The 18,306-nt window shown below is 38.3% G+C and overlaps 1 protein-coding gene and 1 long non-coding RNA gene across 2 annotated transcripts in view; both read right to left on the bottom strand.

Annotated features, from left to right (window-relative positions):
- LOC105439768 overlaps nt 1-8,923 on the bottom strand; it is a 10,467-nt gene extending 1,544 nt beyond the window's left edge. The window contains exons 1-3 of the long non-coding RNA XR_004065870.1: nt 8,796-8,923; nt 7,149-7,371; nt 1-73 (exon numbers count right to left, since the gene is read on the bottom strand). The exon at nt 1-73 is cut by the window's left edge and continues 1,544 nt beyond it. This is a non-coding gene — a long non-coding RNA (tubulin alpha-1 chain). The remainder of the gene's footprint in view (nt 74-7,148; nt 7,372-8,795) is intronic.
- A 2,901-nt stretch (nt 8,924-11,824) lies between these two features.
- LOC753734 (tubulin alpha chain) lies at nt 11,825-15,129 on the bottom strand. Its single transcript, XM_011669139.2, has 3 exons — nt 15,000-15,129; nt 13,753-13,975; nt 11,825-13,384 (listed from the first exon to the last, which is right to left on the bottom strand). Exons 1-3 carry the CDS (start codon nt 15,000-15,002, stop codon nt 12,255-12,257), a joined length of 1,356 nt encoding a protein of 451 aa, XP_011667441.1. The 5' UTR covers nt 15,003-15,129; the 3' UTR covers nt 11,825-12,254.
- Nucleotides 15,130-18,306: the final 3,177 nt, after the last annotated feature.

Raw genomic sequence — 18,306 nt, 5'->3', positions numbered from 1 at the left:
GCAGCATCCTCCTTGCCGGTGATCAGCTGCTCAGGATGGAAGAGTTGACGGTAGGTACCGGTACGGACTTCATCTGAATTAGGAAAAACATAACATAACAATTTTTATCGTCTACTATTAAAAGGAAACGATACTGTTTATGTGTACTTCTTCCATTGTGTGTATTCAATGTGTATTTTGAAATTAGTTTGTAACTTTTTTCATTGAATTCGTCTACGCATAAATAGGCCTGCACTGAGCCAATGTCCGATTTGGGTTTTGTGTGCGCGGATTCATGTTGTTCTTTATTTTCTTCATACTCCTTATCCTCTTTCCCATATAAAGCTATATACATTTTTTAACGGTTGATTTATTTATTCTAACGGTACACAGAATTTATGATTGATTGATTGATTTTATTCGTCAAGTATAGTACATTGAATGCTTACATAGAGCAAAATGAAACGAGAAGATACATTGACAGGATAACCCATGAAAGCCGGAAAAGGCTTATTTCCAACGGGGTCCTATAAAGTACGTATACAGTACGGCATGAGAATAAAATATCACAACTAATAACTACTACGAATATTACGAATAAATAATATAACATAAACAACAACAAAAATTTCTAGAACTTATAGCAAACAATGATCTACGGTATATTATGCAAGATTAAACTTAAAAACATGCGCTACACATAATGAACTGTGATTTAAGATAACTGATATTACTGTTCTTGAAGGGATTCATGCTTTAGGTATTGTTTTAATACACTTTTAAAGTGTGAAAAATTCTTAACTATTTTGACATGTTTTGGGAGAGAATTCCAAAATTGGATACCATTAAAATAAAAAGAGTTTCCTATTTGTCCTTTTCGCTTGGGTAAAACAAAATTAAAATGACTATTTCTTGTATCGTATCCATGGATATTTGAGACACGAGTAAAATTATTAGTAATATAATGATCTACATCTGAGTAGTATATTTTATGGACATGGTGTAACACGAGTTGTTTAGACCTTTGACCTACATAGAGTATACCTGCTTCTTCAAGTTCATTTTTCCCGACGTGTGTTCTTGGGCCTAAGCAATTAATACATCTTACCATCTTATTCTGAATTATTCTTAACTTTTTCTTATCCATCTTGCCCAGACTACTGTACCAAGCAGCATTAGCATAATCAAATAAACATTGTTTCAAAGCAAAACACAAAATACGTCTCGACTTCATGTTCATACAAGTTTGGTATCTATACAAAAATTTTAAGCGAGAATTAGCCTTTTTGGCAATTGAATCGGGGTCTATTCGCTATTCATAAGGACCGCTATTCATAAGGTCCGCTATTCATAAGGACCGTTATTCATAACGTGTAAATTCCCGTACTTCCTGGTCCGCTATTCATAATGGCAAAAGAGGGTCGCTATTCATAAAGAAATAAGGTTCGTTAATCATAAGGACCGCTATTCATAACGTGAGATGAGGGTCGCTATTCATAATTCATATTAAGGGTCATTAATCATAAGGACCGCTATTCATAATATGAAATCAGGGTCACTATTCATAATACGACGAGAGGGTCGCTATTCATAATACGAAATAAGGTTCATTACTTATAAGGGTCGCTATTCATAACACGGGAAGAGGGTCGCTATTCATAATACGAAATGAGGGTCGCTATTCATAATAAGAAATGAGGGTCGCTATTCATAATAGGAGAAGAGGGTCGCTATTCATAATAGGAGAAGAGGGTCGCTATTCATAATACGAAATGAGGGTCGCTATTCATAATAAGAAATGAGGGTCGCTATTCATTATAGGAGAAGAGGGTCGCTATTCATAATAGGAGAAGAGGGTCGCCATTCATAATACGAAATGAGGGTCGCTATTCATAATACGAAATGAGGTTCGCTATTCATAATAGGAGAAGAGGGTCGCTATTCATAATAGGAGAAGAGGGTCGCTATTCATAATACGAAATGAGGTTCGCTATTCATAATAGGAGAAGAGGGTCGCTATTCATAATAGGAGTAGAGGGTCGCTATTCATAATACGAAATGAAGGTCGATATTCATAAAAAGAAACGAGGTTCGCTATTCATAATAGAAGTATAGGATCGCTATTCTTAATAGTTGCCCCCCCCCCCCGTGGCTACGTTCCTGGTCCTGTAGGGGGAGGAGGCGTCATATAACCCTGAATAGTTGTCTCTTTTTAAAGTAGTTATATTTTATCTGTTATCTTTGATATTTATATAGAGCTCATGTGGTGAGGAAAAATAAAAGTAAAACATAACACACATGTAGTCCTATCGTAAATTGTCCTCCTTGTTGGAAATCTTGCCCCACCACCCTGCCCCCGACTGATCTTATCCAGGCTACGCCACTGAGATATTAAGTACGCCAAGCAGGCCCATTATCCATTTTAGCTTGCTATTTAAGAAACTAGTAATTGTTTATACGACAATAATTTTTTTGTAGAAAGTAATTTGTATTAGGACTTATGGACCTACAAACTATTGAGCGGGATTGGACCTGACCATAAGCCTAGTATCTACCTACCAAGCCCCCTCCCCCCCCCATCAGTACGCCCCGGCGCGGATCAAGAATTTTCCAATGGGGGGGGGGGGGGGGGGGCTGGTGACCGAAATGATGGGACACGTTCATTATTTAGGCATGCCTTTCTTTCTTCAGAAATGTGAGTTTTCAATAAATATTTTCTTCAAATGTTTGGGACCATGTGGCCTACCCCCCCCCCCGGCCTATGCTGTAGCCATGGGGTGTCCTCTATCCAGTATGTCGCTTTCTTATTAACATTTAGTTTATTGCTTATGTCATTTTGACTTTTTCGGTATTATGAATAGCGACCCTCATTTCTTATTATGAATAGCGACCCTCATTTTGTATTATGAATAGCAACCCTCTGCTCCTATTATGAATAGCGACCCTCTTCTCCTATTATGAATAGCGACCCCTACTCCTATTATGAATAGCGACCCTCTTCTCCTATTATGAATAGCGACCCTCATTTCGTATTATGAATAGCGACCTTCTACTCCTGTTATGAATAGCGACCCCCTACTCCTATTATGAATAGCGAACCTCATTTCGTATTATGAATAGCGACCCTCTCATCCTATTATGAATAGCGACCCTCATGTCGTATTATGAATAGCGACCCTCATTTCGTATTATGAATAGCGACCCTCTTCTCCTATTATAAATAGCGACCCCCTACTCCTATTATGAATAGCGAACCTCATTTCGTATTATGAATAGCGACCCTCTTCTCCTATTATGAATAGCGACCCTCATGTCCTATTATGAATAGCAACCCTCTTCTCCTATTATGAATAGCAACCCTCTTCTCTTATTATGAATAGCGACCCTCACGTCGTATTATGAATAGTGACCCCCTTCTCCTTTTATGAACAGCGACCCCCTACTCCTATTATGAATAGCGACCCTCTTCTCCTATTATGAATAGCGACCCTCTTCTCCTATTATGAATAGCGACCCTCATGTCGTATTATGAATAGCGACCCTCTTCTCCTATTATGAATAGCAACCCTCTTCTCCTATTATGAATAGCGACCCTCTCGTCGTATTATGAATAGCGACCCTCTTCTCCTATTATGAATAGCGGCCCTTTTCATTGATTATGAATAATGACCCTTATGAATAATGACCCTTATGAATAGCGACCCTTATTTTCCATTATGAATAGCGACCCTCATTTCGTATTATGAATAGCGACCCTCTTTCTGTGTTATGAATACCGACCCTTTTGTAATATTATGAATAGGGACCCTTATGAATAGCGACCCTCACGTCGTATTATGAATAGCGACCCTCTTCTCCTATTATGAATACCGACCCTCTTCTTTGATTATGAATAGCGGTCCTTCTGAATAATGACCCTTATGAATAATGACCCTTTTCTCCAATTATGAAAAGCGGACCTTATGAATAGCGGTCCTTATGAATAGTGGACCTTATGAATAGCGGACCTTATGAATAGCGGTCCTTATGAATAGCGACATTGACCCATTGAATCTACCAAACCTGTCCATGACAGATCACTAGTTAAATTTATTCCTAAATATTTTACTGAATCTTTACTCTCAATCACTTGATTATTATAGGTAACCTTGAAGTCACGTGTATATTTAAACTTTCCCTTCGAACAAAATAAAATACTTTCTGTTTTTCCAACATGTAAACTAAGCTTGTTGTCTGTCATCCATTCGATGCATTTTGCCAATTCTGCACTTAGTTTTTCTTCAATTGACTTAGGATTTGTATCTGAATATAGTAACACACTATCGTCAGCATATAAAAGTAATTTAGAATCATTAACACAAGTACACATATCATTAATATAACACATAAAGAGAATGGGGCCTAAAATGCTCCCTTGTGGAACCCCGCATTTAATAGGCTGGGAATCAGATATTACCTTCTGCATAGTTATCACTTGATGACGATTAGTTAAATATGATCTAAACCATTTAACACATGCCGAATCCAAACCCATCACTTCCAATTTCTTTAACAGTATGTTATGATTTACAGTATCAAAGGCTTTTTGTAAGTCCAGAAGAACCATTCCAACAAAGCGCCCTTGAGAAACTTCATTCCTAACAAAATCCGATAAATGTATTAAACATGTTTCAGTGGAATATCCGTTACGAAAGCCGGACTGAAATTCATATATTAACTTTTTTTCTTGAAAATATTTCTCTATTTGAGCATGAACCGATTTTTCCAAAATTTTTGAAACTACGCTTAAAACACTGATAGGCCTATAATCAACGTCAGTTTTGTCTTTCTTTTTATGTAGCGGTGTTACTTTTGCAATTTTCATGTCGTCAGGAAAGGTAGAAGACATAAGAGATAAATTGATTATATAATTCAAAGGTTCATACAAATTTCTCGCCCCATTTTTAAAAATCTGGCTGGTATCATATCTAGTCCAGTACTTTTCGATACTTTCAACTTGTTTAACTCATCTAAAACAAACTTTTCTGTAACTGGAGAAAAGTGAAAACTATCTTTTGAGATGTCTTTCTCGTCATAAAACTTTTGAAATCTTTCACTGTCGGCATGGAATTTGTTCGTGTTTACTGGTAATTTACACGCTAACTTGTCAGCCACAGTTATAAAATAATTATTGAACTCATTTGCTATTCTTGATTTATCATGACATAATTCTCCCTGGACATTAATAACTGTCTCTTGAGCACTTTTCCCTTTGCCTTTTAGACCTAAACCCTTCAAATTTTTCCATAACTTCCTGGAGTCATGTTTATTTTCTTCAATTTGATCTTGAAAATATTTGACTTTAGCTCTTTTAACCTTTCTTTGTACTAGATTCCTTAATGCTTTGTATTTTCTTGCGAGATCCAAATTACTAATATCCCTTTTCATATTTTTGTAAGCTACATTTCTCTCTTTAATTATCGCAATAATTTCATTGTTCATCCATTTTTCTGTTCTTTGCTTGATTCTTACTTGTTTAAGAGGTGCACTCATATTAACTATTGATAAAAAAATAGTTTTAAAATTTGCCCATGCCATATTTACTTCGTTACATTCTGTTATTTTAGACCAATCGGCTAGAGATAAATTTAAATTGAAATCATCTACATTATAACTTTTCATTCTTCTAATGGATATAGTTTTGTGGTGCCCAAACACGGGCCTAATAAGCTTCCTTGAGCAATAAGTTAGTGAATGATCACTTATGCCAAGGTCAATAACGCCACTTTGACATATATGCTCTTCTTTACTACATAATACGTGATCTATTAATGAGGAAGTCGTCTGTGATTTACGAGTGGGCAGATTTATAAGTTGGTTCAAACCATTTAAATTCAATATATTTTCATATTTTCTGGATAATGGAGACTTTCGCAAAAGGCAAATATTTATGTCTCCTAAAACTATGACCTCATCGTATTTTGTTAATTTATCAAAAGTTTCGGAGAGTCTTTCAATAAAAGTATGATCTTTAGGGGGTCTGTAGTAGACGCCAAATGTAATTGGTTTGGTTCGTGGTAAAAGGACATCGACCCACAATGATTCAACGTTTTCTAACATGAGATCGGCTCTTAAATTGAAGGCAATATCGTTTCTAATAAAGAGGCAAACACCACCTCCTTGCCCAGATGTTCTGTCTCGTCGTAAAATGCAATATCCATCTATACAGACTTCTTCATCATTTACAGACGAGTTTAACCACGTTTCAGAAATTGCGATAATGGAAATTTTATTCTTAGAAAAAAGTAATCGAAGTTCAGAAATTTTATACAAAATGGATCTAACATTTAAATGGACGAAATGCAGGCCTTTTGCCTCGAATTTATCATTAAAGCATTCATAAAGTGTTGTGTTATCGACATTGGTTGGGGTACTTAATTCAGATTCACTTATACGTCGAGTACGTGCAACATTTGCAATGGAGGTTGTGAATAGCGAGTCGCAAAAAGAGGGTAAAGAACATGTTAAACAAGTCCATTTTTCATTTGGGTTTTGGTATAATCTAGTATACTCGTGTATACTTATATCTTGGCATTTGGTATGATGCCATTTTTGACATATGGAACACAGAAGACCGTTTTGATTATTCTTAACTGGTTTTTCACATGTTCTACATGGAAATTTATAGTTTGGACCGGGATTGGTTTCCACATCACCACTAAGAAGAATAAGATTAAAAATACAATTCTCTACTCGATATATTTCCGTTTGAAAGGTGGCTGATGAATTATGATAATATAAAATTCGTGATCGGAAATATTTAAAACGTTTTAGTGATTGAAATCGAACATATCTAAAACTTGTGTGGACATTGTGTGAACATAATAAAAAGATAGACATATAAAATACTAAGACATTCATTTTCAAATACAACGACTTATAATTAAAAAAAGAGAATATGATTATAAATACATGTACACAGTTCACAACTAGGAAGTAAAATCCTTGCTCCTCAGCTCGAGTAAGATCATCAACGAAAATTCCGGACAGTCTACTCACTGCATGGCTCCTTCATGACGCCGCTGTAAACTGGACCTCCGTCGATGATCACCACGCCCATCAAGCCCGGTTCTTAAGGTGATTGGTACGCTTTAAACAAATAACTATTGTGAATTCAAATTATTGCTCACCAACTACACTTGGCTCGAGATCCATAAAGATGCACCGGGGAACATGCTTGCCAGCTCCAGTCTCACTGAAGAAGGTGTTGAAGGAGTCGTCACCACCTCCGATGGTCTTGTCTGAGGGCATCTGGCCATCAGGCTGGATGCCGTGCTCCAGGCAGTACAACTCCCAGCAGGCATTGCCCATCTGGACTCCGGCTTGGCCGACATGGATAGAGATACATTCACGCTGTAAATGAAAGGGGGGATTTTAGGTAGTCAGATATTCAGATCTACAATTTTGGCAACTATCGCATTTTAAGTTACATTGCAAAGTACTGTATAAATTCTGAAAGGTGTGAAAAATACATCGCACGAAGAGAGACAAAGATTAGAACTAGGGGCCTCCCCTTGAAATCATTTATAAGGACAACCAGTACACTGTAGTCAGGCAGCAATATAAGGACAACCAACACACCGTAGTCGGGCAGCAATACAAGGACAACCGTTACACCGTAGTCAGGCAGCAATACAAGGACAACCATCACACCGTAGTCGGGCAGCAATATAAGGACAACCGTTACATCGAAGTCAGGTAGCAATATAAGGACAACCATTACACCGTAGTCAGGCAGCAATATAAGGATAACCATTACACCGTAGTCAGGCAGCAATATAAGGACAACCATTACACCGTAGCCAGGCAGCAATATAAGGACAACCATTACACCGCAGTCGGGCAGCAATGTAAGGACAACCATCACACCGTAGTCAGGTAGCAAAATAAGGACAACCATTACACCGTAGTCAGGCAGCAATATAAGGACAACCATCATACCGTAGTCAGGCAGTAATATAAGGACAACCATTACACCGTAGTCGGGCAGCTATATAAGGACAAGTACACCGTAGTCAGGCAGCAATATAAGGACAACCATTACACCGCAGTCGGGCAGCAATATAACCATAACACCGCAGTCGGGCAGCAATATTTCTTAATCATACACATGGATCTTCTATTACTTTCGAGAAAAAAAATGCTGTGTGTACATGATGGCCCGAATTTACATAGGAGGTTTGAGTTTGGTAATTATTTTGTTTAATCCCTTCGGTCTTTCGCACAGATCAGACACAAGAAATTTGATATTCAAGCAAGAGACGCGAGTCCCACGATGATATTGTGCCAATATGGATATGTCAGTAAAAGCAAGAACAAATTATAACATTCATCGTTTTAATCATTTGTCTTATCATTTGGTCTAACGACCATTTAGGCTAATAGTCACTTGGTCGAATTTCCATTTGGTCGAATCTCCAAAAAGTCTGGTCCATCACTTATTTGGTCTGATTGCCAGGCGGTCAGGCGGTCTAAAAGATTATACATGTATGGGTGAAATGAGGATCTCTGACCTATGATCAAGAGTTCCGAATGTTCCGCGGCAAAATGAAAAATGCTTCCTGTCTCTATAAAACTCGAGCATGCATGTACTGGAACCACAACCACACCTAGTTTGGGTCAAGAAGTAATGGTGTTCATCATTAAACAAATCAATTCGACTTCAGTATATTAGCAATTACTTTCTAGACTAATTCAAGAAGTAGACATTCAAGCGATACGTGTGTTAACTACAAAATACAGCAAATGTACGAGTCAGACAAGATTTATCGACTTACCATGATGAAGATTTAGGGGAAAGGATTTTTGAACGAAAGGCCCTCGACGTGTGATGTGCGTATCAGGCAAACAGAAATGAGGATTAAATCATGGGACTGACGATTTATAGGAAACAGAACTAATACTTCATTGCATCTTAAGGCTGGTTTCATACCTCAATAAACATAGAGACTAGTTGCATACTCCAGTAACTAAAGGTATTTCATCTGTTTACCTAAATAACATTAAAAGACAATCTTTTTAAGTGGTCATTTCGCATGATGAGTGGGCTATTTGGTTCGTTGTTACGTTAGGATGTTCATGGAAGTGTGCGTAAACTGAATGGACCTTTATACCGAGCACCTATACGTAAATCGCTATAAAATAATTAAAGGGAAATCTAAGCAAACTAAAGTAATATAATGTAGACAAATTGAATAAAGTACACTTTTAAAAGTTAGAACGAAATCGGACAATTTTTGTTTAAAGTTTTGATTTTAAAAAAAGTTGTCATCACTATACGTATATGGGAACTATAGTGCAGGACAACTCTCCATGCATTCCAATACAACAAATGTTTGTTTCAAAATACATGACTAGGGAGAGTATTTTCCTTTCTAGAGGGTTATGCTATCCACCATTGAGAAATGCCCCAAGGTAGAAGGCACTTTGAAAAAAAACAAAATCGAATTATATTTGAGTACACAACAAACGGGAGAACTGTCTGTGAATACGTTACAATCCACGGATGAAATTGCAAATTTGAAATTCGCATAACTTTAGTGATTCTATATTTCAAACATTATTATCTCTCATATTTGATCTATTTTATTTAAAACTTTCGCCAATCTGTGTAACTAATTCTTCTGCTTTCATACAAATGAACTGATTACAAAGGTTGGATTGCCCTTTAAGGACTTTAGTTATAAAACTTTTAATCTTTCTCTCATAAAAGACCCAGTGATCCATTTCATTTCAACCCAACGGAAGGCGATGATACGGATGGCTTTAATGATGAATAGGCTTATTGAAATGTAGACACGCTTAGATAATTAATAATAATATCAATACTAGGAAGAAGATAAAGAAGAAAAAGAAGAAAAAAGAAGAAGAAGAAGAATATATGAGATTTGTATGGAATCGAATCTACTTAAAATGGAGACAAAAAGAAAAAAGAAAAAAGAAAGAGATCACATAAGAGCATATGCAGTATACACAAACAAACGGAAGTAAGATAAAGTACACGAACATGATAAAACAATAAATTATATGCCGAATAATCAAACAGAGACATGAAATAGTGAGAACAAAATGTATTCATTTATTTATTTATTTAGAGAGAGAGAGAGAGAGAGAGAGAGAAGGAAGGAAAGAAAGAAAGAAATGAGATGGAACAGGGAACGCGAAGAAAGGACCTACAATGGCGTCGTCTGCTTGTCAGACAATACAAGGCCAGGTTCCAGTTTTTTATTCCTATAAAGTATAAACCCTGATATTTTGTAAACATTTTTGTTTTTCTTTGCCACTGGATGTTTTTTCCACAGGAAAAAAGGAGAAAGGAGAGAGAGAAAGAGAGACACAGAGAGAGACAGACAGACAGACAAAGAGAGAGAGAGAGAGACAGAGACAGAGAGAGAGAGCGAGAGAAAGAGAGAGACAGAGAGAGAAAGAAAGACACAGAGAGAGAAAGAAAGACACAGAGAGAGAAAGAGAGACAGAGAAAGAGAGACAGAGAGAGAGAGAGACAGAGAGAGAAAGAGAAAGAGAGAGAGACAGAGAGAGAGAAAGAGAGAGACAGAGAGAGAAAGAGAGACAGAGAGGGAGAGAAAGAGAGAGACAGAGAGAGAGAAAGAGAAAGAGAGAGACAGGGAGAGAGAAAAAGAGAGAGAGAGAAAGAGAAACCACTGCTGGTGACTAAACAACTGGATTGTTTTACCAAAGAGATATGTAGTGCTGGTATTTTTTTGGTTTTACCCTCCTTCTGCCAGTAGTTTCCTAAGATAATTACGACCATAATTCATGGTTAAAAGAAATTTTACGTGCTTTCATATTGTACAAGCATTGCTTTGTAGTAGGTTCCTCGTATTTCACGTTAATGATTATTTACTGCCATAATTGTTTTTTTTTATTTGTCAGTATGCTTTATCTTGCTGTCCTTAATAATATGTAAACTGTTATTTTGTGGAATGTGAAACAATGAAGAAAAAAAAATTATATAATATATTTGCCTCTGTTACACATACGTCATTAGTGGACCTGCTACAAATTACGTAATTTATAACACGTATTAGATCTATTCGTAAATCGAGTATCGCATCGTCTGGTCAGAGCCTTAAGGGCGTAAATTGGCTAATATTGTATTGATTGTGCAGATAAAGCCCTTGTAATGCCATGCTGGCTCCAAATAGGCTATGGAAAAGACGGCAAATTTTCGATCTGAAAAAATCTAGGGCCTACTCGATATCAAAGATAATTCAAGGAGAAAAAAAGATTTCCGCTTGGTCATCATGAAGACTCGTACTAACGAAAATATTTTCAATTAACTCGTTTTTTATCCACTGTCGTGATGTTTTCTCTCGTTCCCTCCATCTGTATCTCTGTCTTTCACTAGCCCTCTCTCCCCCTTCTCTCTATCTTTCTCTTTCCCTTCTGTCTCCCATTCTCTCTCTCTCTCTCTTTCTTTCTCTCTCTCTCTCTCTCTTTCTCTCTCTCTCTCTAACACACACACACACACCCGCACAAAGTCACACATGAACACACACATTTTACAAATGTATCTCTCTCTCTCTCTCTCAAGCTCATGGAATAATTGTCCATCTAGTGCTACATCGGTACTTTGTCAGGCAAGGGCGCAACGGAGAGTGTGTATAAAACTGTGTTCCACTGAAATCAATGTAGTCAATCTATACCTGACTCTGTTCCATTTATGAGTTATCTGATATATACGAATTTAAAGTCATCAAACATATTTAATTGAATAAATGTCTTTATATAAATACATCACCGTAGGTAGAATATCGGAAAAAACGTATACAAATATTGAGAGGCATGATGATAAACTTCCATGTTTATTTGACAATGTTGGTACCACAGATATGAATTAACGCAGAAGATGTATATTAAGGTATTCTTTAAAAAATATTTAATCAAGCCAATCCTAGCTATACTATCATCGCAAACTTTATGAGGTATCTTTCTAATATTCAATAATTACTTTGGTTTTCATAATGCTACTCTATTGACATATACTAATGATTTATATATACTAATGATTTATATAATTATCTTTTGTGGATCATGCGTAAAAGAATAGGTAAAGCAAATATCCAATTCATAATGTTTGTTCAATCTATTCACAAAACGATATCTGTCGTATTAGTTTGTTTTCGATATTTCATTAGCGGGAATTTTTTTTTCTACTTAAATTTTGTGATTAATAAAAAAAAAAAAAAAAAAAAAAAAAAAAAATCAGGTTTAATCTAATATTCATCTTCTTCCTCTCCCTCCTCTGCTTCGGCAGAATCGGTACCAACTTCTTCGTAGTCCTTCTCGAGAGCAGCCAAATCCTCACGAGCTTCGGCGAATTCTCCTTCCTCCATACCCTCTCCGACGTACCAATGGACGAAAGCGCGCTTGGCGTACATCAGATCGAACTTGTGGTCGAGACGGGCCCAAGCCTCAGCAACTGCAGTGGTGTTGCTCAACATGCAGACGGCACGTTGAACCTTTGCAAGATCACCACCAGGGACGATGGTGGGTGGCTGGTAGTTGATACCGACCTTGAAACCAGTTGGACACCAGTCGACGAACTGGATAGAACGCTTGGTCTTGATGGCAGCGATGGTGGCGTTGACATCCTTGGGGACGACATCACCACGGTACAGGAGACAGCAGGCCATGTACTTGCCGTGACGGGGATCGCACTTCACCATTTGGTTGGCGGGCTCGAAGCAGGAGTTGGTGATCTCGGCAACAGTCAGCTGCTCATGGTAGGCCTTCTCAGCAGAGATGACTGGAGCATAGGTAACCATAGGGAAATGGATACGTGGGTAGGGCACCAAGTTGGTTTGGAACTCATTGAGATCGACATTGAGGGCGCCATCGAATCGAAGAGAAGCGGTGATGGAGGAGACGATCTGGCCGATGAGACGGTTCAAGTTGGTGTAGGTGGGACGCTCGATGTCGAGGTTACGTCTGCAAATATCGTAGATGGCCTCGTTGTCGACCATGAAGGCACAGTCGGAGTGCTCCAGGGTGGTGTGAGTGGTAAGGATGGAGTTGTAGGGCTCGACAACAGCGGTGGAGATCTGGGGAGCGGGGTAGATGGCGAACTCAAGTTTGGACTTCTTTCCGTAATCGACGGAGATACGCTCCATGAGCAGGGAGGTAAAGCCAGAGCCGGTGCCGCCACCGAAGCTGTGAAAGAGAAGGAATCCCTGGAGACCTGTGCACTGGTCAGCCAGCTTCCTGATGCGATCCAAGACTTGATCAATGACTCCTTTGCCGACGGTGTAGTGACCACGGGCGTAGTTGTTGGCAGCATCCTCCTTGCCGGTGATCAGCTGCTCAGGATGGAAGAGTTGACGGTAGGTACCGGTACGGACTTCATCTGAATTAGGAAAAACATAACATAACAATTTTTATCGTCTACTATTAAAAGGAAACGATACTGTTTATGTGTACTTCTTCCATTGTGTGTATTCAATGTGTATTTTGAAATTAGTTGGTAACTTTTTTCATTGAATTCGTCTACGCATAAATAGGCCTGCACTGAGCCAATGTCCGATTTGGGTTTTGTGTGCGCGGATTCATGTTGTTCTTTATTTTCTTCATACTCCTTATCCTCTTTCCCATATAAAGCTATATACATTTTTTAACGGTTGATTTATTTATTCTAACGGTACACAGAATTTATGTTCTTAAGGTGATTGGTACGCTTTAAACAAATAACTATTGTGAATTCAAATTATTGCTCACCAACTACACTTGGCTCGAGATCCATAAAGATGCACCGGGGAACATGCTTGCCAGCTCCAGTCTCACTGAAGAAGGTGTTGAATGAGTCGTCACCACCTCCGATGGTCTTGTCTGAGGGCATCTGGCCATCAGGCTGGATGCCGTGCTCCAGGCAGTACAACTCCCAGCAGGCATTGCCCATCTGGACTCCGGCTTGGCCGACATGGATAGAGATACATTCACGCTGTAAATGAAAGGGGGATTTTAGGTAGTCAGATATTCAGATCTACAATTTTGGCAACTATCGCATTTTAAGTTACATTGCAAAGTACTGTATAAATTCTGAAAGGTGTGAAAAATACATCGCACGAAGAGAGACAGAGATTAGAACTAGGGGCCTCCCCTTGAAATCATTTATAAGGACAACCAGTACACTGTAGTCAGGCAGCAATATAAGGACAACCATCACACCGTAGTCGGGCAGCAATACAAGGACAACCGTTACACCGTAGTCAGGCAGCAATACAAGGACAACCATCACATCGTAGTCGGGCAGCAATATAAAGACAACCGTTACATCGAAGTCAGGTAGCAATATAAGGACAACCATTACACCGTAGTCAGGCAGCAATATAAGGATAACCATTACACCGTAGTCAGGCAGCAATATAAGGACAACCATTACACCGTAGCCAGGCAGCAATATAAGGACAACCATTACACCGTAGTCGGGCAGCAATGTAAGGACAACCATCACACCGTAGTCAGGTAGCAAACTAAGGACAACCATTACACCGTAGTCAGGCAGCAATATAAGGACAACCATCATACCGTAGTCAGGCAGCAATATAAGGACAACCATTACACCGTAGTCGGGCAGCTATATAAGGACAAGTACACCGTAGTCGGGCAGCAATGTAAGGACAACCATCACACCGTAGTCAGGTAGCAAAATAAGGACAACCATTACACCGTAGTCAGGCAGCAATGAGAAATGGATACGTGGGTAGGGCACCAAGTTGGTTTGGAACTCAGTGAGATCGACGTTGAGGGCACCATCGAATCGAAGAGAAGCGGTGATGGAGGAAACGATCTGGCCGATGAGTGGATCCGCCACTGATGGTGTTCATCATTAAACAAATCATTTCGACTTCATTATTTTAGCAATCACTTTCTAGACTAATTTAAGAAGTAGATATTCGATACGTTCGTTAACTACAATTTCTACAAAATACAACAAATGTACGAGACAAGATTTATCGACTTACCATGATGAAGATTTAGGGGAAAGGATTTTTGAACGAAAGGCCCTCGACGTGTGATGTGCGTATCAGGCAAACAGAAATGAGGATTAAATCATGGGACTGACGATTTATAGGAAACATTATTAATACTTGATGGCATCTTAAGGCTGGTTTCATACCTCAATAAACATAGAGACTAGTTGCATACTTCAGTAACGTTAGGAATTTAATCTGTTTATCCCAAAATAACCATGAAAAAAGAGTGGGATATTATTTTAATTCATTGTTGGCAAGGATGTTCATGGACGTGTGCGTAAACTGAATAGACCTTTACACCAGGGAGGTGAGACATTTATACCGAGCACTGATACGTAAATCACTATAAAAAAAATAATTTAAGAAAAATCTAAGCAAACTAATGTAATAAAATGCAGACAATTTGGAAAAAAGTACACTTTAAAACTAAAAGTCAGAACGGAAATCAGACCAATACAAATAAAATATTATGATTTGTTAAATCATCGCTATACGTATGGGAACTTTCCATTCATTCCAACACAAAAACCGTTTATTTCAAATTAAATGACTAGGGAGAGTATTTTCCTTTCTAGAGGGTTATGCTTTCCACAATATATTTTGAGTAATACCCAAAGGTAGAATTTGGAGGAAATTGAGATTCGCAAAGCTTTTATAGTGATTCTATATTTTAAACATGATTATCTCTCATATTTGATCTATTTTATTTAAAACTTTCGCCAATCTGTTTATCTAATTATTCTGCTTTCATACAAATGAACTGATCACAAAGGTTGGAGTGCCCTTTAAAGGGACTTTGTAACATTGTTCAGATGAGAGATAGTGGTGCTAAGGTAGTGACTTCAATGCTAGATGTACAATTAAAGATAATCTGAAAATTTGAGTGAAAACGGATCATTATTCATGGTACAAATTGGGAAAAACTAATCTGATCGATTCCTTAATTCTCCCAACTATATTATTCTACTTCTATTCTGCTACTTGTCAAAGCCTGTTCAGCATCAAGACAAGGACAATTTGATTACATTTTAGGTGAATGTAAATCGTCACAAAGCAATAAAATGGCTCTACATTCCATTCCAGACAGTTCAGTGTTGACAGATTTTTATAGCCTGTTTTATGTATTTTTCTCATGGAAAAACGGTTGGGAAAATTCAAAAATGGTTGGGAGAATTTACTGTTAATCACTGTTAGAGGGTGCCTCACATCGATGCCTTCAAAGAAAACCATAGATATCTTTGTGGTTTGAGAATTTGTTCAGGATTTTTTGCATGTCAGAGGGTAAGTATAGTAGAAGGATATAGTAAGTAACATTTTATACAAAAATTAAGCAATTTTTTTCATCAACCTTCAACAATGTTACCGAGTCACTTTAAGGATTTTAGCACGTTTAATCTTTCTCTCAGAAAAGACCCAGTGATCCATTTCATTTCAACCCAACGGAAGGCGATGATACGGATGATTTTCATAATGTATGGGATCATTGAAATGTAGACACGTTTCGAGAATTATGGACTATAATACTTTAGCCCGGGGATGTTTCATCAACTAAAATTGATTTGGATGTTAGGCCCTTAAAATTGATCTGATCGATTTAAAGATCGATTTTAAGGCATGATGAAACACCCCCGATTTAGTCATCGAATGCACATGGTATTTCTGTCATAAAAGACCAAGTGATCTATTTAATTTCCGGCCAACGGAAGGCGATGCTACGGATAGTTGTTTTAGTAGGTTTATGTGCATCATGACGCGTTTTTACGCGTTTTTACGCGTTTTTACAAACCTAGGCCTGTATATACAAACCCAGGTTTGTCAAAACGCGTCAAAACGCGTCATATGACTTGCATAAACCTAGGTTTGTCGACAAACCTCCTTTGTGAATTGTGGCCTATAGATTTACGACATGTGTTTTGGCAGTGCCTGCGCGTCCTCTTTGTAAGATCTTGTTTTTCGTCCTCTTGCGTAAGCCCATGGCCACGCTCGTCACAAGATTATGTCTTACGTAACGGCAAGGACAGTCGCGTGCGGCCCCAGACTAACCCCGAGCGGAGGCCAGACTTAGGCTGCGTTCATGCTTAAATTTTGAAGGCAGAATGAGCGATCTGAAACGCTCATCGTAAACGCTCATCGTGATCGCAGTTCCACGATGTAGTGTTCATGCTTACTTCTCTGGCTCCCCAGGCAATTCTCCGTGTGTGGCCTTAATTGGTCTTCCAGCTGGATTCGCAAACCTTCACTGTGCATGCTACGTAGACCCACTAGAGGTCAGTGCGTTGACCCCATTTAAACGCGTTTACAAATTGTAAACGCATCTTTTTGTGAGTTTACGATCGGCGATCGTGATCGCCGTTTTTCGGTGATTCTACAAAAGTGAGCTAAGACGCAACCGTGTTTTAAACTAAACGCGTAACAGATGCCTGATTCTGGCCGTCAAAATCAAGCATGAACGCGCCCTTAGTCCTCAGTTTGAGGACAGACTCTGCTCTTTAGCTCGAGGTCGCGTTGTATCCTTGCTTGGAAGACAGACTAATTATAGCTCCCTATATATAAGCCAGGGAGATCTCAAATCGATAGACTTCTTCTCGAATCTTTGCTGCCGCTTTCCAAATTTGCTAGCGTCCTGATAGTATTATATTTAGTGCCCAGTATACAAAGCACGATTGCTCGACTGTAATACTGAGCTGTCATTATTTGGTAGAATAGAAGACGAATTGAACTGGAATTCATCTACTCCTTCTCTTCTATCACCTATGCTTTGTGTGCACGCATGGGCGGTTAAAGGGCGAGAGAGAGATAGAGAGAGAGAGAGAGAGAGAGAGAGACTGAGTGAGAAGAGACAAGAGCAGTGTCTGTAACAGTTGTAAATGAATTTCGTTACAATTTGTCTGTTTTTATAAGTCAGCAAGACATCAAATACACATTGCAAATATTAATTGTTGCTAGATCATACAAACACTTTATTATGGATAGCATGTTATTGTAGGGCCATAAACGGGGATATGTTTGCAGCTAGGTCACGTGGGTAAAGCCCCTGTCCTTTCTAAGGTAAAAGTCCATCAAATCGGCTATTCTCTTTTAATAAAGGGCCACTCTAACCAAAACGGTCATGTAGAATAATTTTTGACGGAGATTCCGAACGTCAATAATTCTAATAATAATAATAATAATAATAATAATAATAAAAATAATAATAATAATAATCTTTTAAAGTCCACTCCAAATCTTATTAAACCGAAAATGGAAATTCTTTTTGCCCAATTGATCGTGAGCCCGGCAGCCACTGAGCAGCGCC

The sequence above is a fragment of the Strongylocentrotus purpuratus genome, unplaced genomic scaffold (assembly GCF_000002235.5).
Source record: "Strongylocentrotus purpuratus isolate Spur 01 unplaced genomic scaffold, Spur_5.0 spur5_scaffold_21, whole genome shotgun sequence".
Taxonomy (NCBI): Eukaryota; Metazoa; Echinodermata; class Echinoidea; order Camarodonta; family Strongylocentrotidae; genus Strongylocentrotus; species Strongylocentrotus purpuratus.
Note: the sequence above shows the minus strand (reverse complement) of the source record. Positions and strands in the feature narration are given on the sequence as shown.

Excerpts from the sequence above, each read along its gene's own strand:
- LOC753734 (XM_011669139.2), bottom strand. Across the intron at positions 13,385-13,752 it reads TCTCGAGCCAAGTGTAGTTG|ATGAAGTCCGTACCGGTACC; the intron begins GTGAGCAATAAT and ends TTCCTAATTCAG.